At 50.5% G+C, this 24901-nt stretch overlaps 1 protein-coding gene across 1 annotated transcript in view; it reads right to left on the reverse strand.

The window, feature by feature from the left end:
- The window catches only part of TMEM266 (transmembrane protein 266), a 74596-nt gene that overhangs the window by 35120 nt on the left and 14575 nt on the right, over window positions 1-24901 (reverse strand). The window contains exons 3-5 of the mRNA XM_021709045.1: window positions 14650-14804; window positions 11724-11797; window positions 36-92 (exon numbers count right to left, since the gene is read on the reverse strand). Of these exons, the coding sequence (XP_021564720.1) occupies window positions 36-92; window positions 11724-11797; window positions 14650-14804 (286 nt within the window). The remainder of the gene's footprint in view (window positions 1-35; window positions 93-11723; window positions 11798-14649; window positions 14805-24901) is intronic.

Consider the following 24901-nt stretch of genomic DNA (forward strand, 5'->3'; position numbering starts at 1 on the left):
TTGGGGAATTGGGGGTGGACACTCGTCTTTTTTACCTCTATTTTGTTTTCGATGTAATCCCAGATCCCAAGTACCACAATCCGTAGAACTGTCTGAGGAGAGGAAGTGAGAAAAGTGGTTATTTTTCTCTGGCCCCTCCCCCAGTGGAGAAGATTCCAGAACTCAGAATCCAGAGCTCTGCTTCCATATTCCATAATAGAAAAAGGTCCCTTCCATCCCTAAGCATTCCTCAGCCTGTGTGCCCTCTCCATCCCCACAGCCTATGCCTCCTACTGGCTTCTCTGCCTGCAGGCTTGGCCCCTCCCACCCAATGTGTGCCATCCTCTGGGCACTTCCAGCACCATTTGTGCCAGAACTTGCTCCTGGTACCTACAGAATATGCTCCAAATCCCTTGGAATGATACTCAGGACCCTGCCTTTGTCTCCATATTATCTTTCGCCACCCCTGTCAGGCTGCAAACCACTTACAAATCTTCAAATATGCAAACTATCCCTCTTATTGCCTTGTCTTTGCATGTGGCAAAGGCTGCAGTTGACTTCCCTGCTCACCTCCAATGTCTTCCTTCTTTCTTGTACAATAAGTCAAGCATCAGCATGGCCACCCAGCCAAAGACTACATAGCCCAGCCTTCCTTGTGGTCAGGAGCAGCCATGTGACTACATTCTGGCCAATGGCTGGTTAGCAGAAGCACTGCGCACAACTTCTGGGTTGTGTCCTTAAATGGACTGGGCTCTTCCTCCTCGTTCTCTGTTCCCAAGACTAGCATATGGTGTCCAGGTGTAATGGTGAGCCATCTTCAACGAAGGAGGGCCAGGCAACAAGACAGATGCCTGCTGGGTTCCCATCACCCCAAGCTACCGTATCAGCCTTACTTCCTACTCAATGTATTCCTCCATGAGAGAGAAATGAACCCTGCCTTGCTTAAACCCCTGTGTGTTTGGTTTTCTTGTTACAGCAGCTTGGCCTATGTCCTAACGAGCTTTCCCCTTTCCCCTTCTTGTCCTTCTGGCCTCAGCTCAAATGTGACTTCCATGAAACTCTTCCACACTCCCCAGACTCAGTGGTGCCTACTTCCTGGGTGTTCCTATGGTTCTTGGACATCACCCTCCCTCAGCACTTCCTTGTATCTTGTGGTAATTACCTATTCCATCCCCAGTTAAGGCTCTAGAGATACTACTTGATTTCTCTCTTTTGACCCTGATACTTGGCAAGTAGACACTGAGTGTTATGTATGGTGAATGAATGAACAAATGTGTGCATAAGTGAATAATTCCTAAATGTTGCTGCCTCTAGGAGCAGTTTTCTCACCATGAGTATGTCTGTCTCCAAAGAAGCATCTTAAAAGCAGGTCTTCATATGCTTGCTTAGAAATTTCAGGGTCTAATCTTGAAATATCCTGACTTCAGGACCCTCCCACCTTAGGGAGTCACTAGGTGATTGATCCATAACCTGAATGCAGCTGACTGCAGCTGAGATAATACCAATCAGACCTCCAGGAAGACCACCACCCAAGATAAACCATCCAGACACACCCTATGCCATACTGCATGTTTCCCATACCATATTTCCCTTTCTAAACCTTTGTACTCAGTCTAAAAAGAAGGTGGGATGCTGGGAGTAGCTAGTCATGTACCGTCTTTATATACAGAGAGGAACATGTGGCAGTCTGATGTCCACTCCTGCATAGCTTCCCAGTCTCTGGATTGGTGGACCTGTGCTTAACTATAAGACAGCTCCCAGGGATGGGAAAATATCTGAGTGGGGGTCTGAGGTATTTGGGGGTCAGCTCAGGAACAAGCTGGTTGTATTGCCTTGGGCAAGTCAAGTCCCCTATCTGGGCCTCAGCTTCTCCTTTGCCAGAGAGGTGGGTTACATGACACAATCCTTCCAATTATTTGAGGATAACATTTGCTATCTAGTATATGCTGGTGACCCTGGGCCAGCCCTTCTCACTTGTGATTCTCATTTTACAGAGAGGGTCAGAGAGGTTAAGGAAGCTGCCCAAAGTCACACAGGCAATTGGTGATGAAGTCAGCACTTGGACCCAGAGGTTTCTGACTTTGCATAGGGTACTACTCAAGCTGGGTAAGAACACCACATATTGTCCTGGTTTCTGTTGTTGCTGCCTGATCCCCCTGTTTGTGCTGAGATTGAAACTTGGTGTTTACTTCTTCTGCTACAATAGCTACACTCCCCAATTCTGGGGCTCTCAAGACAAAAAAGTCCATACTAGGACAGATAGGAACAGGGCCTGGTCCAAAAATGATATCTGCTGTTGCTCTGCTCCTCTTCCTCCTCCTCCTATTAAAATGGTAATAAAATATATATAGCATTAAATACATCTTAACCATTTTGAAGTGTCCTGCTCAGTGGTATTAGCACATGCACATTGTTGTGCAGCCACCACCATGATCCAACTTTAGAACTTTTTCATCTTTCCAAACTGAAACTCTGTACCCATCAGACAATAACTCCCACTCTCTCCCCTTCCCAGCCCCTGGCAACCACCATCCTACTTTCTGTCTCTATGAATCTAACTCTGCTAGGAATCTCATATAAGAGGAATCATCATACTTCTTTTAAAACAATACATTTCTTAGCTGAAAAGGCAGTGGCCTGGGGGCGTTGGGTAGGTACCGGAGGGGGTGGTGGAGAGAAGGGAGCTGGCCAGGCAGGAGACTCAGCCAGCAACTGCTGAGCAGAAGGAGAAGGCAGCAGGCAGCATACATGGAGCCTCTGTGTTCCAGGAAGATTTTATGGGCCAAAGTGGTGCCAGGTAAGGAGGCAGAGCAGCTGGAACACTGGCATGCCCTCCTTGCTGGCCATCCACATGAGACCCATCCTCTGACACCTGGCTCCGGCCCACCTCCCACGGGAGCCTCTCCTTCCTAGCCCAGCCCATGGAAACAGAACAGTAAAGGACAGCTGTGGAGAATGTGTGGGAAACACCTCCTAGCCAGGCTCCTGCTAGTCAGGGTCCAAGCCAGAGTGAGAACCCAGCTCTGAGTCACCCCACCTGCTGGTTTTTCCCCTGAAGCATCTTTCCCCTCCCCAAACACCTTTACCAATACCCCCATCCATGGAGGCAGGGACAGGGCCACACTGCCCTGCCACCCCACAGACTTCCTAAAGAAGCAGATCTGCCTTGGGCATGTTTTCCCTGGGGTTCACGGCAGGAGGAAGACATGGATTCCAGGTTCCAAATACAAGACAAAAAAAGAAGAAGAAGAAATGTGAGAAATCTTTGCAGTGGTTAAAACCCGTCACCAGTCTTAAATCGGTGTCAAAACGTTTGCCAGGTGACAAGGGCTGTTGGAGGGGCGACTGCAGGACAGTACAAGGGCTCCCCCTGGAGTCAGGTATTGATAAAACAGCAGCAGACTCACCAGCTCCCTACTTCACTCCTTGGGCACTGACTCCCTCCCACCAGTGGCTGGTGATCCAGGGAAACTGCCTCCTCCCAGAATTGCATCTACTCTCAGGGTCCAAAGGTGAGCCCCTCTGACCAGACACGGTAGCTGAGACATCCAGGGGCTCTGAGTTCATGGACAAACTGCGCTGTTACTCCATAGTGCTAAGTTCATTTTGGCACAAGACGCCCAGCTACCTTAAAAGGATGGGTTCCAGGCCAGTAGGGTGCAGCATGGGATGTCGAACCCAAGACCAAGTGCCAGTTGATTAAATGACTGACACTGACAGTGCCTGCAGTGCATGAAGCACTGTCCTAGACCTTGAGTGAGGAGGAGAGAGACTGAAATACACAGGATGGGTGAGGCTTACTTTCAGAACTTCCTCTTCCACATGAATATTCTCAAGTCTCCTTTCTAAAAAAAAAATCCTTCACTGACTCCATGTCTCCCGTAAGCCATTGTCTCCTCTCTCTCTTCCCCTGGGCAAAGGTCTTTTAAGAAGGCATCTCCAAGTAAACTATTGCAATCTGACATTGGTCCCCACTGCTCCAGTAAAACTGCTCATCTCATGGTTATTAATGACCTTCTGGTTGCCAAACCCAGTGGGTAACACCCTGTTATTTCTCCACCTTGGGTCAGTAGCATGTGGCCCCACTGACCGCCCTGCTCAAAAGGAGCTCCTTCTTTTGTTTCCAGGATACTCCACACTCTGGATTTCCGTCCTGCCTCCCTGGCAACACTTTCTCAATCATCTCTGCAGTTTTCTTCCCCTCTGTTCATACAAAAATTATGTCCCTGGGCTCCAGTTTCTCTCTCTCAATTCTCCCCCTCCACGGACAATCTCCCCCTTAGCTTCGACTACCTCCCAATAGTCAGAGCCCCCTAAGTCCACACCTCTGGTTTAGACCTCTCTCTTGAGCAGCAGCTCTTGACTCCACGAATGGCATGACCAGCTGCGGTTGGTTAAGCCAGACCCCAGGAGACATGCTCGCCCACTCCTCCTCCCTCACACACTCCTACCCCCGCCCCTCAGGCAATTCCTAAGTCCAGCCAAATCTCTTTCCAGCCTGTCCCTTTCTCCACTCCCACTCCCACTTTTCTGGTTCAAACCTTTCCCCTCTCTCCGCTGAGCCATGACTCTTAACTGGTCTCCAGATTCCAGTCTTCCCTCACCTCCAGCCCCTTCTCTACACTGGCTGCCAGGTGTCTTCTCTAACATGCCAATTTCCTCATGCCCTGTCCTGCCTAGGACCCTCCAAGGTCTCCCACTTGCTGTAAGCCTTGTCATAAGTCCAAGCCTGTCCAAGCTCTTCCTCACCAGCTCTCCAAAGTGACCATTCTAGAATCTCTGACTGGGACCTAAACGGACTGCCTAAATGTACTGTGCAGTCTAACGTTTCAATGTGCGATCCTCTATTGCTTCATATGTGTAAATCTTGTCTCTGTAGATGGAATAAAAGCTCACCAATAGCAGGGAAATCATCTGTCTCTTGACAGCTGACAAATACCAATTAAATCATGATAATTTAAGATAAACAAGTTTCATAGTGAATTAGTAATCAAACATTCCTCAGCTCTTAAACTTCTCTCTATTTTAATGTTCACGGTCTTGTTTCCCTTACTAGTCAGTCCTAAAATTCATTAACAAAATGTTTTGGTTTATTAAAAACATACTAAGGACCAGGTGCAGTGGCTCACACCTATAATCTCAGCACATTAGGAGGCAGAGGCAAGAGGATTTCTTGAGCCCAGGAGTCCAGCTTAGGCAACATAGTGAGACCTTGTCTCTATAAAAAATCAGCCAGGCATAATGGTGCGTACCTATAATCCCAGCTACTCAGGAGGCTGAGGTGAAAGGATTGCCTGGGCCCAGGAGGTTGAGGCTGCAGTGAGCCGTCATCGTACCACTGCACTGCAGCCTGGGCGACAGAGTGAGACTCTGGCTCAAAAAAAAACCAAACAGCATACTAAGGAAACACTGAATCTAGCTTTTCCATGAGACAGCAGGACAAAAGCAAGCACAGTTCTTGACATTAATAAATGGGTTTACTCTGATAGTATGAATTCACTGTTTGCTATCTGACAAATACCAACATCTGCACTATTCTCAAATAAGGCAAAGACACCAAAACTGTGCTTTGCCTTTTGGAATAAAAAAGTTTTAAAAATGTCAATAGGATAGGCGAATGATGTCAACAAATACTAATTTAGAATAAGCATGTAAAAACAGACCATATTTGCTAAGCATTAGCAAAGTCATTTTGGATAGGGGTTATGATATAGAAGTACTGCTACCGTTAGTTTCAAGTTTCAAAAATTTATTTTAAGAAAATCAACTAGCATGGCAATAAAGTAAAAACTAACTCTTTCTTCTTTTTTCTTTTCTTTTTTTGAGTCAGGGTCTTACTCTGTAACCCAGATTGGAGTGCAGTGGCACAATCACGGCTCACTGCAGCTTTGACCTCCTGGGCTCAAGCAACCCTCCCTTCTCAGCATCACAAGTAGTTGGGACTACAGGTGTGTGCCACCATGCCCAGCTGATTATTTTGATTTTTTTTTTTTTGTAGAGACAAGATCTCACTATGTTGCCCAGGCTGGTCTCAAACTCCTGAGCTAAAGCAATCCTAGTGCCTCGGCCTTCCAAAGTACTGGGATTACAGGCATGAGCCACTGTGCCTAGTTTGGTGCTGGTTTTTTAAAATCTCTATGCAAGCACCAAGGAGGCCCAGCTGAGGAGTTCTGGGACAAAGGGCTCCTGGCAGTGGCGAAAAATCATCCAAGGAGTCACTGCAGGCCTGCTCAAGTGCCAATCCAACCAGGGGCAGGGAGGTGGCATGGGGTGAACCTCCTAAAATCAAACACGACCTTGAGAAGGTTGCTGCTGGGATTTCACCCATGTCTTCCTCTTGCCAAGTCCTTCCCCAGCATTCTCATAATCTTATCAGGCTCCTTCTGAGGTGGGGGGAAGGACAGCTGTTGTCTACTTTATGGAGGGGACCAGTGAGGTCAGAAGTGATATCAAGTGCAGGGGCTCTTACAGCTAGAGGGAAGGCAGAACTGGAATGCTAATTTCCCTACACCTTCTGAAACTTGGAGCAGGAGCGAGAACGAGAGCAGAAAATCCCTACCTCTAAGCATGAGCAGTGGCTCCCCCTGAGGCCAGGTCAAGGAGGCCACCCAGAACTCAGATCTCACTTCCTTATGTTAACACTGGGAAGCAAGGCACAGAGAGAGGCAGTGGCTTGCCCAAGGCCACACAGCGACTTCCTGGCCAAACTGGCTCCCTCTCCCAGAGTACTTGTCAAACACTAAGGGGAGGCAAATTCATCCTCTCTCAGAGCATGGAGCACAACACCACGCTGCTGCCTCCCAGCTGACAACCATGGCCCTCCTGGGAGGAAGAGCAGGCAGAAGAAGGACCCCTCACAGATCCAGAATCCTGTGTGGCTGGGGACATGGGTGGATGAGGCCCTGGCTCCGTCTGGTTTGGCAATGGACTGCTCTTGGCAAATGGTGCTGGCAACCAGGCAGGTCAGGCTCCTTCCTCACCCAGCGCATCCTGGGGCTGAACCCAAGAGGTGGCTTCAGGGAGAAGGAGGTGGCCCAATAGCTGACGTTAAAAGAAGCCTCGCTCAATGGACCAACAGATAAACAAAATGTGATCCATCTATACCTCGGAATAGTATTTAGACATAAAAAGGAAGGAAGTTCTGACCTATGCTACATTGTAGACGAACCTAGAAAACATTATGTAAGTGAAGAAGTCAGTCACAAAAGACCACAGGTTTCATGGTTCCGCTGATGTGAAATTCCCAGAATACTTAAATTCATAGAGACACAAAAGCAGATTCGGAGTTGTCAGGGACAGGGTGAAGGAAGAATGGGGAGTGACTGCTGATGGATATGAGGTCTCCTTTGGGGGTGAAGAAAATGCTTTGGAACTAGATAGAGGTGGTGGTTGCACAACATTGTATATGTGTTAAATGCCACTGGATTGTACATTCTAAAACGTTATATGATAATGCCAGGCACGGTGGCGCATGCCTGCAATCCCAGCACTTTGAGAGGTGGAGGCGAGAGGATTACCTGAGCCCAAGGGTTCAAGACCGGCTTGGGCAACTTGGTGAGATCAAGTCTCTACAATAAATCAAAGCATTAGCAGGGCATGATGGTGCATGCCTGTAGTCACAGCTACTTGGGAAGGATTGCCTGGTCGAGGCTGTGGTAGCCATGAGCATGCCACTACATTCCAGTCTGGGTGACAGAGTGAGCCTCTATGACTCAGATAGATAAATAAATAAATAAATAAATAAATAAATGTTATTTGATAAGAATTTCACCTCAATAGAAGGAGGAGGAAGAGGAGGAAGGGGAGGGGGAAGAGGAAGGGAAAGAAGTAGAAGAGTCAGCAGTAGCTGCCACAGCCTGAGGCTCCAATCTAGAAGACTCCTATCTCTAGATGCGCAAGCCAGGGGTCAGCTTTTGCGTCTAGAGAAAGAGCGGGGTCTGCCTGGGCCTTTTCCAGAGAGGGTGCCAATACCCCACAGCCTGCACCAGGCCCTGCTTTAGGGGGCTTGGCCTCGGCCAGGAGGCCCCAGAATTCCTGCAGTCTCAGGAATAGGCTCCCTGATTCCAAGTGGCCAGCTGGGCCTGGTCTCAGCCAAAGGTGGGGGGGGCGTGCTTTGGAAAAACTGTTTGCACAATCCTCCATCTGGACTCCAAAGACTCTGCTTGTTCTTTGTGCTGCAGGGCCACGTGGAAGCACTGTGACCCTGCCTGACCTAGATTGTGGCCCAGGAAGCCTCGTGGACACCCACTCTCACCTCTGACCCCCACAGAAACCCCCGCACAGCCTGCCTGACCAAGGGGCACCCACGCTCCCCACTTTTAAAAGCATCTGTCTCATTGTCGAGCAGTGTGGCCTGCTTGAACAGATGTCCTCAAACTGAGCCCAAACCAGCCTCACACTCTCCTACATTGGGCCTATCTCTGTCCTCCAGGGCTCACACAGAACAAAGAAACCTGGCAGGGTTTTGGGGTGGGCAAAGGCCGGGGCTGGGGACTCCTCACCCACCCAGAGGCTTACATCAGGCCCGCCTGTCATTCCTACAGACCCTGGAGGTTTCCACACCTCCCCAGGCCTTAGTTTCACAATTCACAAAATGTCTGAGCCACCTCTCTGGGCCATCCTAAGGCTCTGTTGAGAGAAGGGTGGAATATTTCTCAGAACAAGGCAAGGGGCTCCAGAGCAGCAGAAATCTTTAGGGTCAGACCTTCTTGGAATTTCTTGTGAAGGAACGTCCACTCCCTAAGGCCCAGAAGGTTTGGCGTGACCTCCACCCTTGGCCCATAGCCATGTCCTCGGGTATCAACCGAGAAAGAAGGGGCCAGGCTTGAAGAGGTGACATTCATTTCTCACAGATGAGGAGGGACTGCCAGTTGTCCTGGGTTGCTTGGTCAGACTTTCTCAGGTCCTTGCCCTGGTCTTTCCCCCACATTCCTGGTCCCTTCCCAACCTTCCAGTTCTCGGGCCACAGAAGGACATAGGCATTCAGTGGCAAGAGACCAGATTAGGAGCCCAGAACCCTGGGCCCAGTTTTGGTCATAACTGGTTGCATAACCTAAGGCCTGATGCACTGCTGAGAGAGAGACACTGGGCTCCCTGGGCCCTTCCTAGTAGGCATCCCCATCATTGTCAAGGGCACAAACACCCTCACACATTTCCAAACCCTCTAGGGGTGGGGGACTTCTATGAGACCATTCAGTAACAAGTTTGGACACTCGGTTCTGGTGGGGACTCTTTGAGACCATGGAAATTCACACTCGCTAGCTAGGCTGCCTTGTCACCAGACCCTGTATACCAGCCCCTCTGTTCACAGTGGGCAGGGTGTGCTGGGGGAGGCAGGGCTTCCCTGCTTCTTGTTTCCTGGCTCCACCCTCTCACCATTTTTGATAAGGTCAAGGTAAGGGACCAGCCCTTCTTCCCCAGTCCCTTGCAGACCAGCTCTCCCTGCTGAGCTGTGGGAACCTCCACCCCTTTCTCGTTTTGAGGGTGCGTCTGCGGGACTCTGAGGCTGTGATTCCTGTGCACAGGGGCTTGTCTGTTTCAGGTGGCTTGTCTCCAGCAGTGACAGGAAGGGAATGCCAAATTAACGCTGGGTAATAAATTCTGCAAAAGCCAATAAAACCAAAGCGGAGGGATTGAGGGGAAGAACCGCAGCAACTGATTAAACATTTTTGTTGGCAGGCACAGACACATGGCACATTTTCCAAGGTTTGCATCAAGGAGACATCTGGCCATGGCCCATGTGTTTGTGGGAGGGAGTCCCGGCAGGCAGAGACAAGGAGCCAGGGAGGGCAGGACCCTCACAGGGGCCATGAGCTGGGGAACAGGCACTCTGCTGTGGGGGCAATGGCCTCAGTAAGCCAGTCAGGCAGGCAGCGTTGGAGTCTGCCTCCATGGTCTGAGCCTCAGGTCCAGGCACCCTGGTCAACTCCATGGGTTGCAGGAGCCAAGGCTTGGGGAAGAGAATGTTCTGAGCTTGGAATGCCTGCTGCCCAGCCCACCACACTCCATGCCCAGACTCAGAAGTCTGAACTCCAGGCCCAAGGCCCAGCCCTCCTCTGAGTTAGGGAGAGAGAGCCATTAGGTAGGCCAGAGGGGGCCCACAGAGGACCTCTTCCTGCCTGGGTTCCCTGGTCACTCCACAAGATATGCTCCACCTTGGTACCTCTGTGCCCTCACTGCTCCTCTCTGGCATCATCCTTCTTGCCTTCAAGGGCCCACTGTGCTTTGGGTCCCAGAGCCCACATGATGGAGTGAGCTGTGTGCATGTGTTCCCAGAAGGCTCTGTCCTTATTCACTCCTGTCTTTCCCCATGTCTGCTAAACCACTGTGGCTCTTTGGGGGCTGATATGTACCTGCAGCAGGAGATGGTGGGGGCCACAGGGGCAGAGTGGGACAGTGGCCAGCTGGCTTGGGTCAGTCCTTGGCTCTGTTGGGAGCAACCGGCTTTCTACAAGAAACTCTCCTGTCATTCAGTGACTACCGCCCCTCCCTCACTGCCAATAGGACAGGATAAAGCCCTGCCTGCAGCAGTCTCAAGCCAATGCCCCACCTCTCTGCCTAGACACAGGCCAGGGTGTCATTATGACACTTGTGGAACTGCTCAAAAGAAGCATCACTCCTCCCCATGTAAAAATAGAGGAATATATCAGAGTCCTGGTTTCCTAGACATTTCAGTGCCCCCATTGAGCTACTCAGCTCTGGCATGATAACCTAGTGGTCTGAGGGCCTCCACACATGGAGACTTATACGTGGCTTTTACCGGCTGACTTCAGCAATGCTGACGGGGTCCACGCTTCAGAAAGACACTGCTTTGCTCACACTGATGGGGCATATCTCTTGGCCCCATCTCTTGGCCCTGTCAGACCCCATGCCCCCTGCAGGGTTGGGTCAAGTTCACTGCCCAACCTGTGGCCTCATCCTCTTTGCCCTGGGCCCTGAGACTGAGACTGACTGTGGGCCCAGGACCACCACTATGGTGTCTGAACGGCTCCTCCCTCCTGGCTCCTGGCCTCAGCCTTGCCTCCTGACTGCCCCTTGCTGGCCACACCAACCACTTGCTGTCCCTCAGCTATGTCTAGCTCAATCTCACCTTCATGGATGTCATCACCAGGTAGGCCACCAGGTAGGCCACCAGGTAGGCCAAAGGGGGCCCACAGAGGGCCTCTGCCTGCCTGGGTTCCCTGGTCACTATACAAGATATGCTCCACCTTGGTACCTCTCTGCCCTCACTGCTCCTCTCTGGCAGCATCCTTCCTGCCTTCAAGAGTCCGCTGTGCTCTGGGTCCTGGAGTCCATGTGATGGCATGAGCTGTGTGCGTGTGTTCCAAGCAGGCTCTGTCCTTATTCACTCCTGTCTTTCCCCATGTCTGCTAATTGAAGACAGGTGGCTCTGTGGGGGCTGATGTGTACCTGCGGCAGGGGGTGGGGGACACATGGGCACCCCTCATCTGGAGAACCCCTGTTCATCCTATGGGATTCCTCTCAGTGGTCACCTGCTCAGGCCAAACCTCCCTGGTTGGGGCAGCAGCTCCTCCTCCCTATGTCTGTGGGCTAACCCCACCCCTGCCTCCATGCCATCACCTACTGCAGAACTCAGCTCTCTTTCTCACATCTCTCTCTCTCTGCAACCTTGGGAGTTAGCACAGGACCTGATGCTGAGAAATAGATAGAGTTAGAGTAAGCCTTGGTTTCCCAGGGACAGAGGTTGCCATAAAGAGGAGGTTATAAGGCCCGAGTCTACCTACCTCTGAGAAGAACACAGACAGAATGACCAGACTGATCCAGTGAATTACACCAGCAAACTGGAAAGCACTGGAAACTGCAACAAACACAATAAGGACCAACTTTAGAAGCCAAGAATTAGGTGCATGGGTAGGGAGGCATTGAGGCAAGCCTCTGGGACCCTGAAGCCTGCATGCATGAACGTTAGATCTGAGAATCAGATAAGAGAGGGGCAGCTTTAACCGGTGTCTCAATGGAGGCAGTGCATGTCTGTGGGCCAATGATGCTGTTCTTTCCTCTAGCCCAAGGCTGAGTCTCTGAGTTCCCACTCAGCCTTTGGTGGGTTTTTTGCTGTAACCAGACTCCAAGAAAGAAGCCCTTCAGAGGGGACTTAGGAAGATATTCATGGCTTTCAGACCCAAGTGGGCAGCTTCAGCCTAGATGGGCTTTTAGAAATCTACTCTACAATTCGCCACCCAAAGTGTTATGTACAGTTAGAGGACCCAAGGCAAGCTTATTCTGACTTTTCATTCTGAAAACTAGAAGTGACAGAGATGGTGTTGGCCAGGTGCTGTGGAGAGGAGGTTGAAGTGATAACTGGAAGCAGGGCTAGGTATGAGGTGGGGGTGTCGGCCTCCTACCCAAGAGTGGCAGAGTCAGACAGCTGGGGTCTGCTAAATGTCCACTTGCCTCCCAGGTTCTGGAGTGTGAGTAGGGAGAGTCTTTGGACACTGAGGGTTCCCCCTCTCCCTCAGACCAGTCAGTCCTTGGTGTTAAGGCACTATCTCTGAAGACCCCCAGCATGGCATAGTTTATCACCCAGTGAGACAGGGTACTGGGGTCCAGGACAAGGGTCTGGTGAGCTCTGGTGGCGAGTGGGTGGGAGGGATGCCCCCAGAGGGCAGGAGGCTCCCCAGGGCCCTAAAAGAGATACTGGCAGGACATGCTGGGACAGTGGACTAGGTCTGAGAAGGGGCAGGGAGCAGGAATGCTGCTGAGAACATGTCTGCTCTGCCTCTCTCGTGGGCTGTGGCCAGACCTGCGTGGCATGCTGCTCAGAATCCCTTGGGAGCCAAAGGAAAGTGGCCAGTGCCTCAGTGGGGAGAGCTGGCTGAAAGAAAGGAACCCATGGCCTCTCCCAAAACTCTGGGATCTGCAGATCCCAGGGGTGGGTAAAAACCAGGTTACAGAGCATATCCGGGGGAAGAAGGCTGCAAAATCAAGTTCCAGGTGGGAGATTCTGGGGTCCCCTGGCTGTGGGCCAAGATGACCGACCCTTAGAAGATGAGCCGGGAGACGGGCCACATGGATACCAGTGGGAACCAAGAGGCTGAGGCCCGGGTGACTCCACAAAGACCTCCAGATGATTCTGAAAACATAAAATCTCTCCCCATTATTTCCCAAATGAATTCCTGTGCCTTTTTTTACGGTTTGCTTTAGAAGAGCAATAAATCTCTGATTGTGCGTTTTATGGAATTTAAGATGCCTTTTATGAGCTGCTATTGAATCTCCCACCAAAATCAATCTCCTGGATACTTAATTTTAAGCAAAATTCCAGTGTCGGCTGGGTTCTCAGTTGTACTCAATGCCTTGTCACAACCTGAGCAGCCAAGGGCCCCGAGGACAATCTGCCACAGGGAAAGAAAGGCTCCATTATGGTCAGGTCTCATAAAAAGCAGACAGTATGGATGAGTGGGAGGGAAAGGAGACAACATGGTTTAATTGAAGACAGGTTGAGTATAAAAACCAGTACCGGTCACTTTATGCTGGAAGATCCTTTAATTGGAACCAAGGGGCCACCAGATGCATAAAACCCAACTAGGCTTACCAGACAAAAGCAATTCTGTGCTCACTGCCATCCTCTTTTAGAGAGCAGGGAAGGCTAATGCGACCTGGAGGGAGCTTTGACAGACCCCGAGTACAGAGGATTCAGGAGAGGAACTGGGGGCATTTGAGTAAACAAGTCCAAGATGACTGAGTGAGATTGGAGGTGGCTGAAAGGAAAGGAAATCCCTCTGGGGCCAGTAATTTTACTTCTTTTTATTCGTACTTATAGGGCCCGCCTTCTGAGTCACGAAAATATGGGGAACCAGAGCTCTACCAGAAACATATCCAAGGCCCAGGGCCCTCTGGTCACCAAACCAGGGTCTGCAAGGGTGTTGGAGAAGTAAATGGACCATCCACTCAGACAGCCACATTACCACAGGACAGCCAAGCCACGCGCATGAGGCTTCACATGAAACTAGGACAAAAACCAAGAGGGAACAGAACTGGCCAAGCAGTTAAATGCTCTGGTGGCTCAAAGTTCCAGCTTCATACCTCTTGTCCAGGGCAAGTCTCTCACCTCTCCAAATCATAACTTGCCTTGTCTATTACATGGAATCATATCGGCCAGGAACATCTCATGGGGTAGCTGTAGTGTCAGATGTATGGAAAAGTGTTTTCAGAATGATCACACTATGTGTAAATAACACTGCCAACTCACGAATGGGTAAAAACGCAAGGAATCTTATCGTCACTGCGGCTGCTAATCTTATCATTATTAGTGACTACAAGGTGATATGCCTCTGTGAATGGGAAGTCTCTTTAGGCTACAGAAAGCTCCAGCCTGGAAAATTCCAAATGGGAACAATTAAAAAAAAAAAAATGCACACAGGGGTCCCCAACGTTTGTTATCTCATCAGTTTCTGATCATGGAATGCTGGTGGGGGGGACTGCAGAGGCCACATTGGGCGGACAGGGGCAGACTGGTGGTGGGACAACAGTCAGAGAAGCTGCCAGGCATTTCCTCCCCAGTCATCATCCCCATGAGTGGGGGGCCTGCGGCCGGGCGGTGGCAGCGGCTGGGGAGAGATCGCGGTCTGCTGGTTGGGGACCCCTGATAGATGCAGATGCACATTGAATATTGACATCATACATATTTGCATAGGTATCTCTCTTGCTACTCACACTGGAGAAGCTTTATATCTATTAGAAGTTCCAGAGTCAGGAGAATCACCACCAATATTACACAGGCTACCAGGAAACTGTTGACACTTGCACTGAGCAAAAATACCTGCCACACGGCTGCTCTCTTCCCACAGCACGGCTTCAGCCAGTTAGACCTGTGGGAGACAAAATGGGGAGGAAGGGGTTAAAAGCAGGAGGGGACAAGGGGGTAGATCCCGGCCACAATCCACTCTCAAACCCACCAGCATGGCTACCCCCGGGCTCCACTCTGCTCTACACTTCATGATGGAACTCGAGGCCACCGGGTAGGATCATCAACAGCAAACACATCTCATCAAGAGAGGGTGCTGGGCTCATACACTGATGCTGGTGGTGCATGGCATCTCTCTGTGCTTCGGGGGTCCTCATCTTCAAAGTGGATATGAAACTGACATCACATGGATTCAAGAGTCCTCTCCAAGGGCTACATGGAAATGAGCTCTTATCATCGTACTCTTGTGCATCCCAACGCAGGCTCTGGCATTTAAGAGAACCTCAATTTGTTTTGAGTTAATGCTCATTGAATGAGTGAAAGAACTTTTCCATTTTTCAACTATAAAAAGAAAGATTTGAACCAGATCCTGGTTTTTCAAAGTAAGTTGTATGGAACACTGGTTCCAAGAATGTTAATAGTTGTTACTTGATACAACAGTTCCCATGGCTGGGTACATTTTGGAAAATTTGGGTCAAAGTAAAATGGATATTTTTCTCTGTGGGACATATCAGTGCCTTTAATATGCTATTAAGCATCATCATGCTTAAAAGGGATTATGGTACCAGCATTGAATGTTGGCACCCTTCTGTCACAGAGCGAGAATCTGGTGGGACCAGTGCACCATGGGCTGTCTTCTGGGAAACCCTTGACTAAGTGATCCTGAACATCACAGGTAGAGCTGAGGCCACTGAGGACAGACTCTCCTGAGTAGATCTGGAAGTGGGAGGGACCACAGAATCTCAGAGCTGGGTGGGGCCCTTAGGGAATTTGATCTGCTTCCCTCAGGAACACAAGAGGGGGCGCCTCTGAGAGACGTGGGGGAGTACAGGGCAGGGGGTGCTGCAGTCAAACCTCACTGACTTGGTAGTTCAGTTACGGGCTGGATCTGCCTGCCCTCCCTGGCTGAGGAAGAACTAGGCCTCCTGGAAGTGGCAGAGACAGCACTAGCCTGGGAGGCCCTACTCCTGGCTCTGCCTTCAGCTGCCCTGCGGCCATATGCAAAGGCACCTCACTGCCCTGGGCCTCTACCTCCCTGTTTGTAAAATGGGGATAATACTCCTTAACTCACAGGGTTATTGAAGGAGGGAAAGTCTCTAACCTGTAAAGCACAATGTAGATGAAATAGGATGACGATGGTGATGATGGTGATGGTGGTGATGGTGGTGATGACAAAATATCAGATGGCCCAAATGCATGGCTGTCACCCCCTGTCCTTTCCATCCAGAGGGAGTCAATCTGCTGAAGCCGGCTGCGGGGAGGGCCAGTGCCCACCTCCTGAAGTTCCTAAGGGTGTCAGAACGGGGCTCGGATGGGGGCTGTGCTTTGAGGTGCTCCCCTCTCTCTGATGGAATAACACGAATGCTTCAAGGTGAGATTTCTTTCTCGCAATCCATCCAGAGAAAGCTTGAACGAGTCCCCAGCTTTTGGAAGGGGGGACAAAACTCACAGTTCTTCAAGAAACCCGGTGGCAATCCGGGCTTATTTAAGTCTTTCCGGAGATTTTCTAGCACCTATGGGAATGGCAGACCCTGTCCTAGGCTCTGTAGAGGAGGTAAAGACTGGTGTGCAGTCTCCAGACTTGGGAAGTGGATCCCAGGAAGAGAGGTAGGAGGATTTTAACAGGCAACGGAGGAAGCAGAGGAGGTCATTTTGGACAGGAGGTAGGAGGAGGCTGATGTGAACCCCACGTGGTCCAAGAGTATGGGACAAGGGATGAGGAGGCCAGTCAGACCATAAGAGAGGGTTTCTCATTAAGGGACGAGTAGAGGACGGGGGAGAGGTCAGCGGGGGCCAGACTGTGCCATCGATGAATACCTTCAACACCCTTTACGAGTGGATTTCCAAGTCCATTTCAGAAACACTTTCCACTTTCTTGCAGGCCCACAAGGGCCAACTTGCAAGCAAAAGGCTACAGGGAAAACTCCAAACCATGTGGCACTCGTGGGGTTGCCAGATCAAACACAAGATACCCAGTTCAATTTAAACTTCAGATAAACAACGAACAATTTTCTAGTATAAGTATATCCCAAACATCACATAGGACATATTCATACTAAAAAATTGTCTCATTTATCTGAAATTAAGTGTAGCTGGGTATCCTGTACTTCTTTGTTTTTCTGAATTGGGGGTCTCACTCTGTTGCTCAAGTTGGAGTGCAGTGGCACCATCACAGCTCACCGCTGACTCCACCTCCTGAGCTCAAGTGGTCCCTCTGTCCCAGCCTCTAAGTAGCTGGAATTACAGGCACATGCCACAATGTTCGATTAATTTTTTTGATTTTTTTGTAGGGATGAGGTCTTGCTGTGTTGACTAAACTGGTCTTGAAGTCCTGGACTCAAACAATCCTCCCTCCTCAGTCTCCCAGTGTTGGAATTACAGGCGTGAACCATCACCACCCCTGGCCTAAACTGTATTCTTATTTATTGAATCTGGCAGCCTAAACTCAGAGCCGAGAGGTCTCCAGGAAGCCCCTGGCGATGGCAGCTGTGATTTGGTCAGAGACTGCATGACATGCAGGCAAAAAGCCAGGGTGAGGAAGGAAGGCTCATCCTGGAGGGGCAGGAGTAAAGGACTTGGATGGGGAAGCCTCTGCCACGCATTCAGATGCCTCTGGTTCTGACTGACAGGAGGCCCATGGAAGCCCAAGGCTGCCCCCAGGAGTGTCCACTTTGTATTTTAAAGACTCTTTGAATTTTGAGATATCTTTAGCTACCTTTACTTGGCTGTCTTCCTCCCCTCCTCACCCACCCCGTCTGTCTTACTTACTCCCCCTGCTTCTTTTCCCACTACGTGACATTCCTCCTCTTTTCCCACAATGTGACATTCCTGCCTCCCTTTCTGCTCACTGGGACCCATTTTTGTTCTTCACACCTCTCACCCCAAGTTTGCACCCAGCCTCCCAGCTGCCTCAGCACTTCCAGAAGTTTCTTCCCCCTCCTGCCCTTCGCTCTCCCTGGTCACTCCTTCCCTTGGCTGCAGCACCATCTTTTCCAGGGTTCCAATTCCACAGCCTCCCTAAAATTCAGTCCAATGTCTGTGACCCCTAAAACTGATGTCACGCCATTGTCATTTGAAATCTGAGCTGAGTACCCTCTGGCAGTTATAAATAAAAAGGGCGGCTGCCAAGGCCGTCTGCCTGGAATGGCATCACGTCTGAGCGGGAAGCCTCTCCTTCACATCCCACGGAAGGCACGGGTACTTCACCTCTGTGCCTTGTACATCCGAGGAGTACAGGGTGCACCCTGATTCTTTCACCCGAGAGGGGAGTGGGGAGGGAGAAGAAATGGAACAAAGTCTTTCCTTCAGTAGCAGTATTTCTGCATGCTGAATTCCCTATAAACAGGAGACTCAAGTTTGTTTTTTGTTTTTGTCAAAGTTTCACTCACTTCGGCCTCCCAAAGTGCTAGGATTATAGGCATGAGCCACCGTGCCTGGCCTTAAGAGGCTCAAATCTTGAGCTGCCTCCAAGGGTAGAAAAAGCCATTTCATATTACAGGTTAAAATATTTCTTTTTTTTTTTGTTATTGTTGTTAGAGAAACTTACTAGCCAGACCAGGAGGTCGTTCTGGGAAGCTCTAGGTGCAAAGTGAGGTGGGGAAAAGCCTAGGAACTCACACATAGCAAGGGAGAGAGAGGCAGATGAGTGTCTGGGGTCACCTATGATCTGGAGTTAGCCTACACTTGGCCTGGCCCTGATACCAGGGCATACTCCTAGGCCTCCAGAAAGAGCTAGGCAGAAGACCAAGCAGATGGGCAGGATTCAGAAACTAGGCAGGGGACAACGGTCTGAAAGTTAAATGGATATTGGCCACCCACCACACGCTAGGTAGACAGTGTGATCAACAGAGGCAAAAAGCCCTGCTCATGGGCAGTTCACATTCTAGTAATAAACATGACAAGTTATGGTATACTATAAGGTGATAAGTACTTTGGAGGGAAAAGCAGAACGGGTGAGGGATTTGGACAGTACAGGGCGAGTTGACAATTTAAATCAGGTGGCCAGGGGAGCCTCATCGAGAAAGCGTCATCTAAAAACGTTGAAGAAGCCAGACTCGGTGGCTCAGCCTGTAATCCTGCGCCTTTGGGAGGCTGAGTTGAGCAGATTGCCTGAGTCCAGGGGTTTGAGACCAGCCTGGGCAACTTGGTGAGACCTCATCGCTACAATCAATCAAAAAATTAGCCGAATGTGGAGGTACACACCTGTAGTTCCAGCTACTTGGCTGAGGTGGAAGGGTCGCCTGAGCCCAGCAGGTCGAGGCTGTGGTGGCTGTGAGCATGCCATTGCACTCCAGCCTGAGCAACAGAGTGAGGCTCCAACTCAAAAAAAAAACATACACTGCACAGGGACTCTTCATGGTAAAATTCTACTCTGCCCCCAAGTACCTCCAGCACGAGAAACACCAGAGTGATGGGAGCCAGGAATTGGGCCAGGAGGAGGACAGGGCTCACCGCCTCAGCAGTGGGTATAGCTCACCCACCACTCACCACCCAGGGCACATGCTGCTGGTGCAGCTCACAGCCCTTGGCACACCCAACACAGCGCCCAAGAAGCCCCAGGGCAGCTGCAAGATGGAGCCTGTGCCTTCCTGTTGTGTCCTATCTTCCACTGGGGTGTCCCCTCAGTTGTCCCCCACCCATGCTCTGCCTTCAGCTCCCCGCCCCTCCACCATGCCAGTCTGGGAATGAGTTCACGCAGGTGCCCTTGTTGGGGGTGGCATTTGCATCTTGCTCTATGTGAGGCCCCCTCTCCCTGGTGACTTCAGGGCAACACACATGGGGCTGGAGTAGGAGAGAAGACCACCTGTCAAGGCAGGATGGGAATATGTAGCTCATGAGGACTGGCTGCCTGGGGGCAGGGGACAGGGTTGGGGGGTGGGCAATGGAGGCTGGGGGTGGAATCTGCACTCAGGTCAGTGGTTCTCAACCCAAGCTGCATGCTAGAACAAGCAAGAGAGCTCTTAGAAGCCCCAAGGCCCAGGCCACACACCAGACCACCTGAACCACCACCAAGGCCTCCCCCAGAGGCTCCAGTGAGTAATCAAGACCGAGAACCACTGTCCTAAGTCCTTGATACACAGAGGATTCTGTGGATCAGCATCACTTGGGAACTTGTTAGAAACAGCATCTCAGCCATTCCCTATGTCCACTGAATTCAAGTCTGTGGTTCAGCCCAGGTGACTGGGTGAGAGCCACTGCTGTAGGTGGCCTAAAAAAGAGGCAACAGGTATCTCAGAAGGTGGACGGGATGCGGCAAAGGGAGTCTGGCAGCAGGAGAGACGAGACAGTGACAGCAAAGGAAAACAGGGGCTGAGTGCCTGTGGCATTGAGGGGATGAATGGGGAGGCCGGTTAGAAGGAGGGGAGGGTCCTAGTAGGCTCTGGGCTCCTTTGTGATGTCTAAGGACAGGGGCAGCCCCGCACTAGGGCTGCAAGACCACAGACCTCTAGGTTCTAGAACAGGGGCCTCATGGGGTGATAGGTGGGGAGGTTGGGGGGTGCTGGGAGGTTGGGCTGAAACATCAGACATCCTGGTTGACCTCGGGTTTGGAAATCCCAAGCTGCTAATAAAATTTCCTCTGAAATTTAAATGACTCAGACATTCCTAGGAGACTGTGTTTTAGCAGCAAAATAGAATGTGTCCAGTTTTAAAAGATCCCTGAGTGGTGAACTAATGACTCAAGAGGCTCAGTGGGCCAAAGGGGATATTAGTACTGATTCTGATTAAAGAAGGTGCTTTCCTTCCATCATCTGCAGCCTTCAGCCCATAGGGACCTGGTTCTCAGGGTAGTGTTGTCCCTAGGATCGCCACTAGAGGACAGGCGTCTCCCAATTTCCTACCTTGGTACGGGAACAGCAAGGGGGACAGACCTAGGGAGCCAGTTTGGGCTGCCAAAGTCTGCAAATACCAACAAACAGATGGCGTTCCCTGGCAGGTGGGCAAGCGTTCTACCGTGAGGTAGTCACTTCTGAGGCCTCAGAGAAATCCTGGGGTGGGAGGGGAGGCTGGGAACCTTGGCTGCTTCTGATTTATATTCTTAGGTGTTTGGATAGAAAGTTTGAGAGAATCCTTTCTAGAGGATGAAAATGGGTGTTGGCAAATTTCTGATAGAGCCTTCATGTGAGGTAAAGCCATGGGGGTGACTTGGAAGGAGGCGGCTTGGGTCACTGCTCCAGCAGGCAGCATTCCAGGCATGGCACCGCATCAGCCCCGAGGATGGCCAGGGCTGTGCCTGCTGCTGTAGGGCCTGGCCTCTCCCGCCCCATAATCCCTTGCTCAATCAGGCTGCCAGGCTGCCAGACGGGTCAAGGCGGGGAGGACACATGATGGGGGCAGGAAGTGGCTGAAATCTAATTTATTTCATGAACATGGCTTTATTTTTAACAATTTGACAAATACCTATAAGATACATTCTATGCACCAAGAGCCATTCTGAGCACTTTTAAAATGTTAACTCATCTAGGCCAGGCACTGTGGTTCATGCCTATGATCTCAGCACTTTGGGAAGCCAAGGCAGGAGGATTGCTTGAATTCAGAAGTTCGAGACCAGCCTGGGCAATATAGTGAGAACTTATCTTTACAAAAATTAGCTGGGCATGGTGGCACGTGCCTGTAGTCCCAGTTACTCAGAAGACTGAGGCAGAAGAACCCCCTGAGCCCATCAGGTTGAGGTTATGGTGAGCTGTGATTGTGCCACTGCACTCCAGCCTGGGCAACAGAGTGAGAACCCAACTCAAAAAATAATAGGCAAGTCCTTTTTTCTCTGTTGTCATGGTAGAAAAAGTCAGATTTTTGGTGATAGCTAGTGCCTCCAAGTCACAGTCCTGTCATTGACTGAACTCTGAGTGCAATCTTTGAGCCTTAGTTTCCTGATCTCCAATATGGAGATACCTACATTTGCAGGGATGTTGTAAGGATGTTGTAAGGATATAAACTATTAAAAATCTCATGTGTAAGGCCCAGAACACAGTGCTTACCATACAAACCTACTATGATGATCATTTAGATACATGGTCTTTAGAATAGGGATTACTTGCTGGGCTCGGTGGCTCAGCCTGTAATCCTGCGTCTTTGGGAGGCTGAGGTGAGTGGATTGCCTGAGCCCGCAGGTTCGAGACCTGCCAGGGCAGCGAGACCTCATCTCTACAATAAATCAAAAAATCAGCCGGGCATGATAGCGCATGCCTGTGATTCCGGCTACTCGGAAGGCTGAGGCGGAAGGATCGCCGGAGCCCAGCAGGCAAGGCTGCGGTGGCCGGGAGTGGCCACTGCACTCCAGTCTGGGCGACTGAGTGAGACTCCAACTCAAGAAAAAAAAAAAAAGAATAGGGATTACTTATCTAAATATGGGAAGATTCAACATTCATTCCATTCCACACCTATTTATCATGTGCCCACGAAGTGCCAGGCACTGTGCTGAGAGCTGGGCACATAAGGGTAGACCAGGCTTTCACACTCATGGAGCCCACAGTTCTATAAATGAACTCTGAAGGTGCAGTGAGCAGCTAATCCTAGGCCACTCCAAAAAGCAAAATAAGCTGGACGCAGTGGCACATGACTGTAATCCCAGCACTTTGGGAGGCAGAGGCAAGAGGAATGCCTGAACCCAGGGGTTTGAGGCCAGCCTGGACAACTTGATAAGACCTTGTCTCTATGATAAATCAAAAAATTAGCCAGGTGTGGTGGCATGGGCCTGTAGTTACAGCTTCTTGGAAGGCTGAGGTGGAAGGATTGCCCGGGCCCATCAGGTCAAGGCTGTGATGGCCGTGAGAGTGTGACTGCACTCTAGCCTGGGTGACAGAGTGAGACTCTGACTAAAAAAAAAAAAAAAAAAAAAAAAAAGGCAAAACAAATAATGGGTGAAAAAAAGTAGGAGAGAGAAACGGGCTCACAGGTGTAGGACCTCTCCAGAGAGACACGTAACCTCACCTGTGAGAACCACCAGCACAGTGCCCATGGGGACACCCTTTAACTAAATATCTGAAATGGCTGGGGGGTTCCTTCTCTCTCTCCCAGGAAGAACCAGAACAACAAGAAAAGTGCTTTCAAGTTTCTCCTTTGTTCCCCATATCCGATTCCAAGAGGCGAGCCACAACAGCATGCAGGCACCCAGAATGAGGCGCACAGAACCGCGCTTCGTGAAACAAGAACTCTCGGCTGGAGGTGAGAGGTGACTCTCCCAGACCCTAGGGGAACTCAATAAATTGAAGTTTCCATGCAGGCTGTCTCAGTTCTGCAATCAGAGCTAAAGGTTAGACCCGCTGCCTTGGGGGGGAGTGCTGTGTGCAACTGGGGTCACCAGAGTCTGACATTTGCTTGTCCTAGAATCTCAGATTTCTTGCATCCTCGGAAATGTCAACCCTGGGAAACAGTAGGGTGTGATGGCAAGGGCCCAGGGCTGAGAGGAAAGAGCTGCCACTGCGCTTGGCAAGCCACAAAACCTCCTCTGGGGGTACAATGGCCAACACACACCAAGGACTGACTGCCCCTACTGGGGTGGGGTGGGGCACTGTCCACACATCTTGGAAGGGCTGTGTAGTCAAGGAGCGGCTTCCCAACTTTTCGGCAAAGGTTACAAGCTTGACCTGGGAAAGGGAATAGGGTGCTATTGGACCACGTGCCCATGAGGTCTCCTCTTACCCCAAAGTCAATTCTGGGAAATGGCCACAAGTCTAAGAAGTTCCTTTGTGCTGTGCTTCGAGGGCGGGGCTGCCTGGATAAGGTCAACCGGGTAGGAACCAGTCAACTACAGGTTTTGGGCATATCCCTTTTCTCTCCCTGTCCAGCATTCTCTGGGTTTGCTGTGATTTGCCAAAACCTGGGTGGGTCACGCTCCCCCTCCTCTTTGGCCCAAATCTGAACCCTTTCACAGATGACTGGGGCCCCCCATTCTATCCCAGGTACCATAAATGCCGCTTACTTTTCTTGGAGGACCCGGTCAGGCATTTAAACTCTCCTCCCCTCTCCCCAGGCAGCACTCCTGGTATCCGCCCCACCCCACCTCCCTGCCCACCACCCAGGTGGTCAGAGGTGCTCTGCCGCCATCTAGTGGTCACCCGCGGCTGTACATGCTGCACCTTTTGAGTAGTTGGGGATGGGTGGATATTTTGCTGAGAAATAATTTATCTGTGAATTTATTGACTTCTTAAGAAATATACTTTCGCTGAGGCGGAAAGATCGCCGGAGCCCAGCAGGTCGAGGCTGCGGTGGCCGGGAGCGGCCGCTGCACTCCAGTCTGGGCGACAGAGTGAGACTCCAACTCAAAAAAAAAAAAAAGAAATATACTTTCTTTGAGATTCCTGGACGGCAGGAAAGGTGACTAGTCTGTGCTTGTCAGGAAAAATTGTTTGACCTGAATGAAAACCTGATTTTCTGGTTGGGGCATCAAGAACCCTCCTATTTAAGAGTCTGAGCCTATTAAAAACATCAAAGGAGTCAGGGGGTCAGCTTGAGGTCTAGGACAGCTAGTATGCCTGAGAAACAGGTGGCATTTTATTATGGGCAAATCTCACTGGCATCAAGAAAGTGGATTAGTTGGGAGTGGTGGTTCACATCTGTAATTCCAACAGTTTGGGAAGCGGAGGCGAGATGATCACCTGAGCCCAGGGATTCAAGACCCGCCTGGGCAACTTCATGAGACCTCACTTCTACAATAAATCAAAAAATCAGACAGGTGTAGTAGTGTACTCCTGTAGTTCCAGCTACTTGGAAGGCTGAGGCGGAAGGATCACCGGAGCCCAGCAGGTCGAAGCTGCAGTGGCCGTGAGCATGCCACTGCACAGCCTGGGTGATAGTGAGACTCCGACTCAGAAAAATAATAGTAAAAGTAGGTTAAGGAAGCTCCTGTTTTTCCCTCCTCTTTGTGAGAAAAATGATGTCAAAGTCTTCCTAAACCTTGTAATGCAGATCACCCAGACTCTGCACTTGCATGGTCACAACCGGGATGCATCTGCCTTTTAACCTGGAACCCCAAAAAGCTTTTCCTTCTTTTTTTTTTTTTTT

This window comes from Carlito syrichta, unplaced genomic scaffold (assembly GCF_000164805.1).
Source record: "Carlito syrichta isolate Samal-C Ts95f unplaced genomic scaffold, Tarsius_syrichta-2.0.1 Scaffold154498, whole genome shotgun sequence".
NCBI classification, from domain to species: domain Eukaryota; kingdom Metazoa; phylum Chordata; class Mammalia; order Primates; family Tarsiidae; genus Carlito; species Carlito syrichta.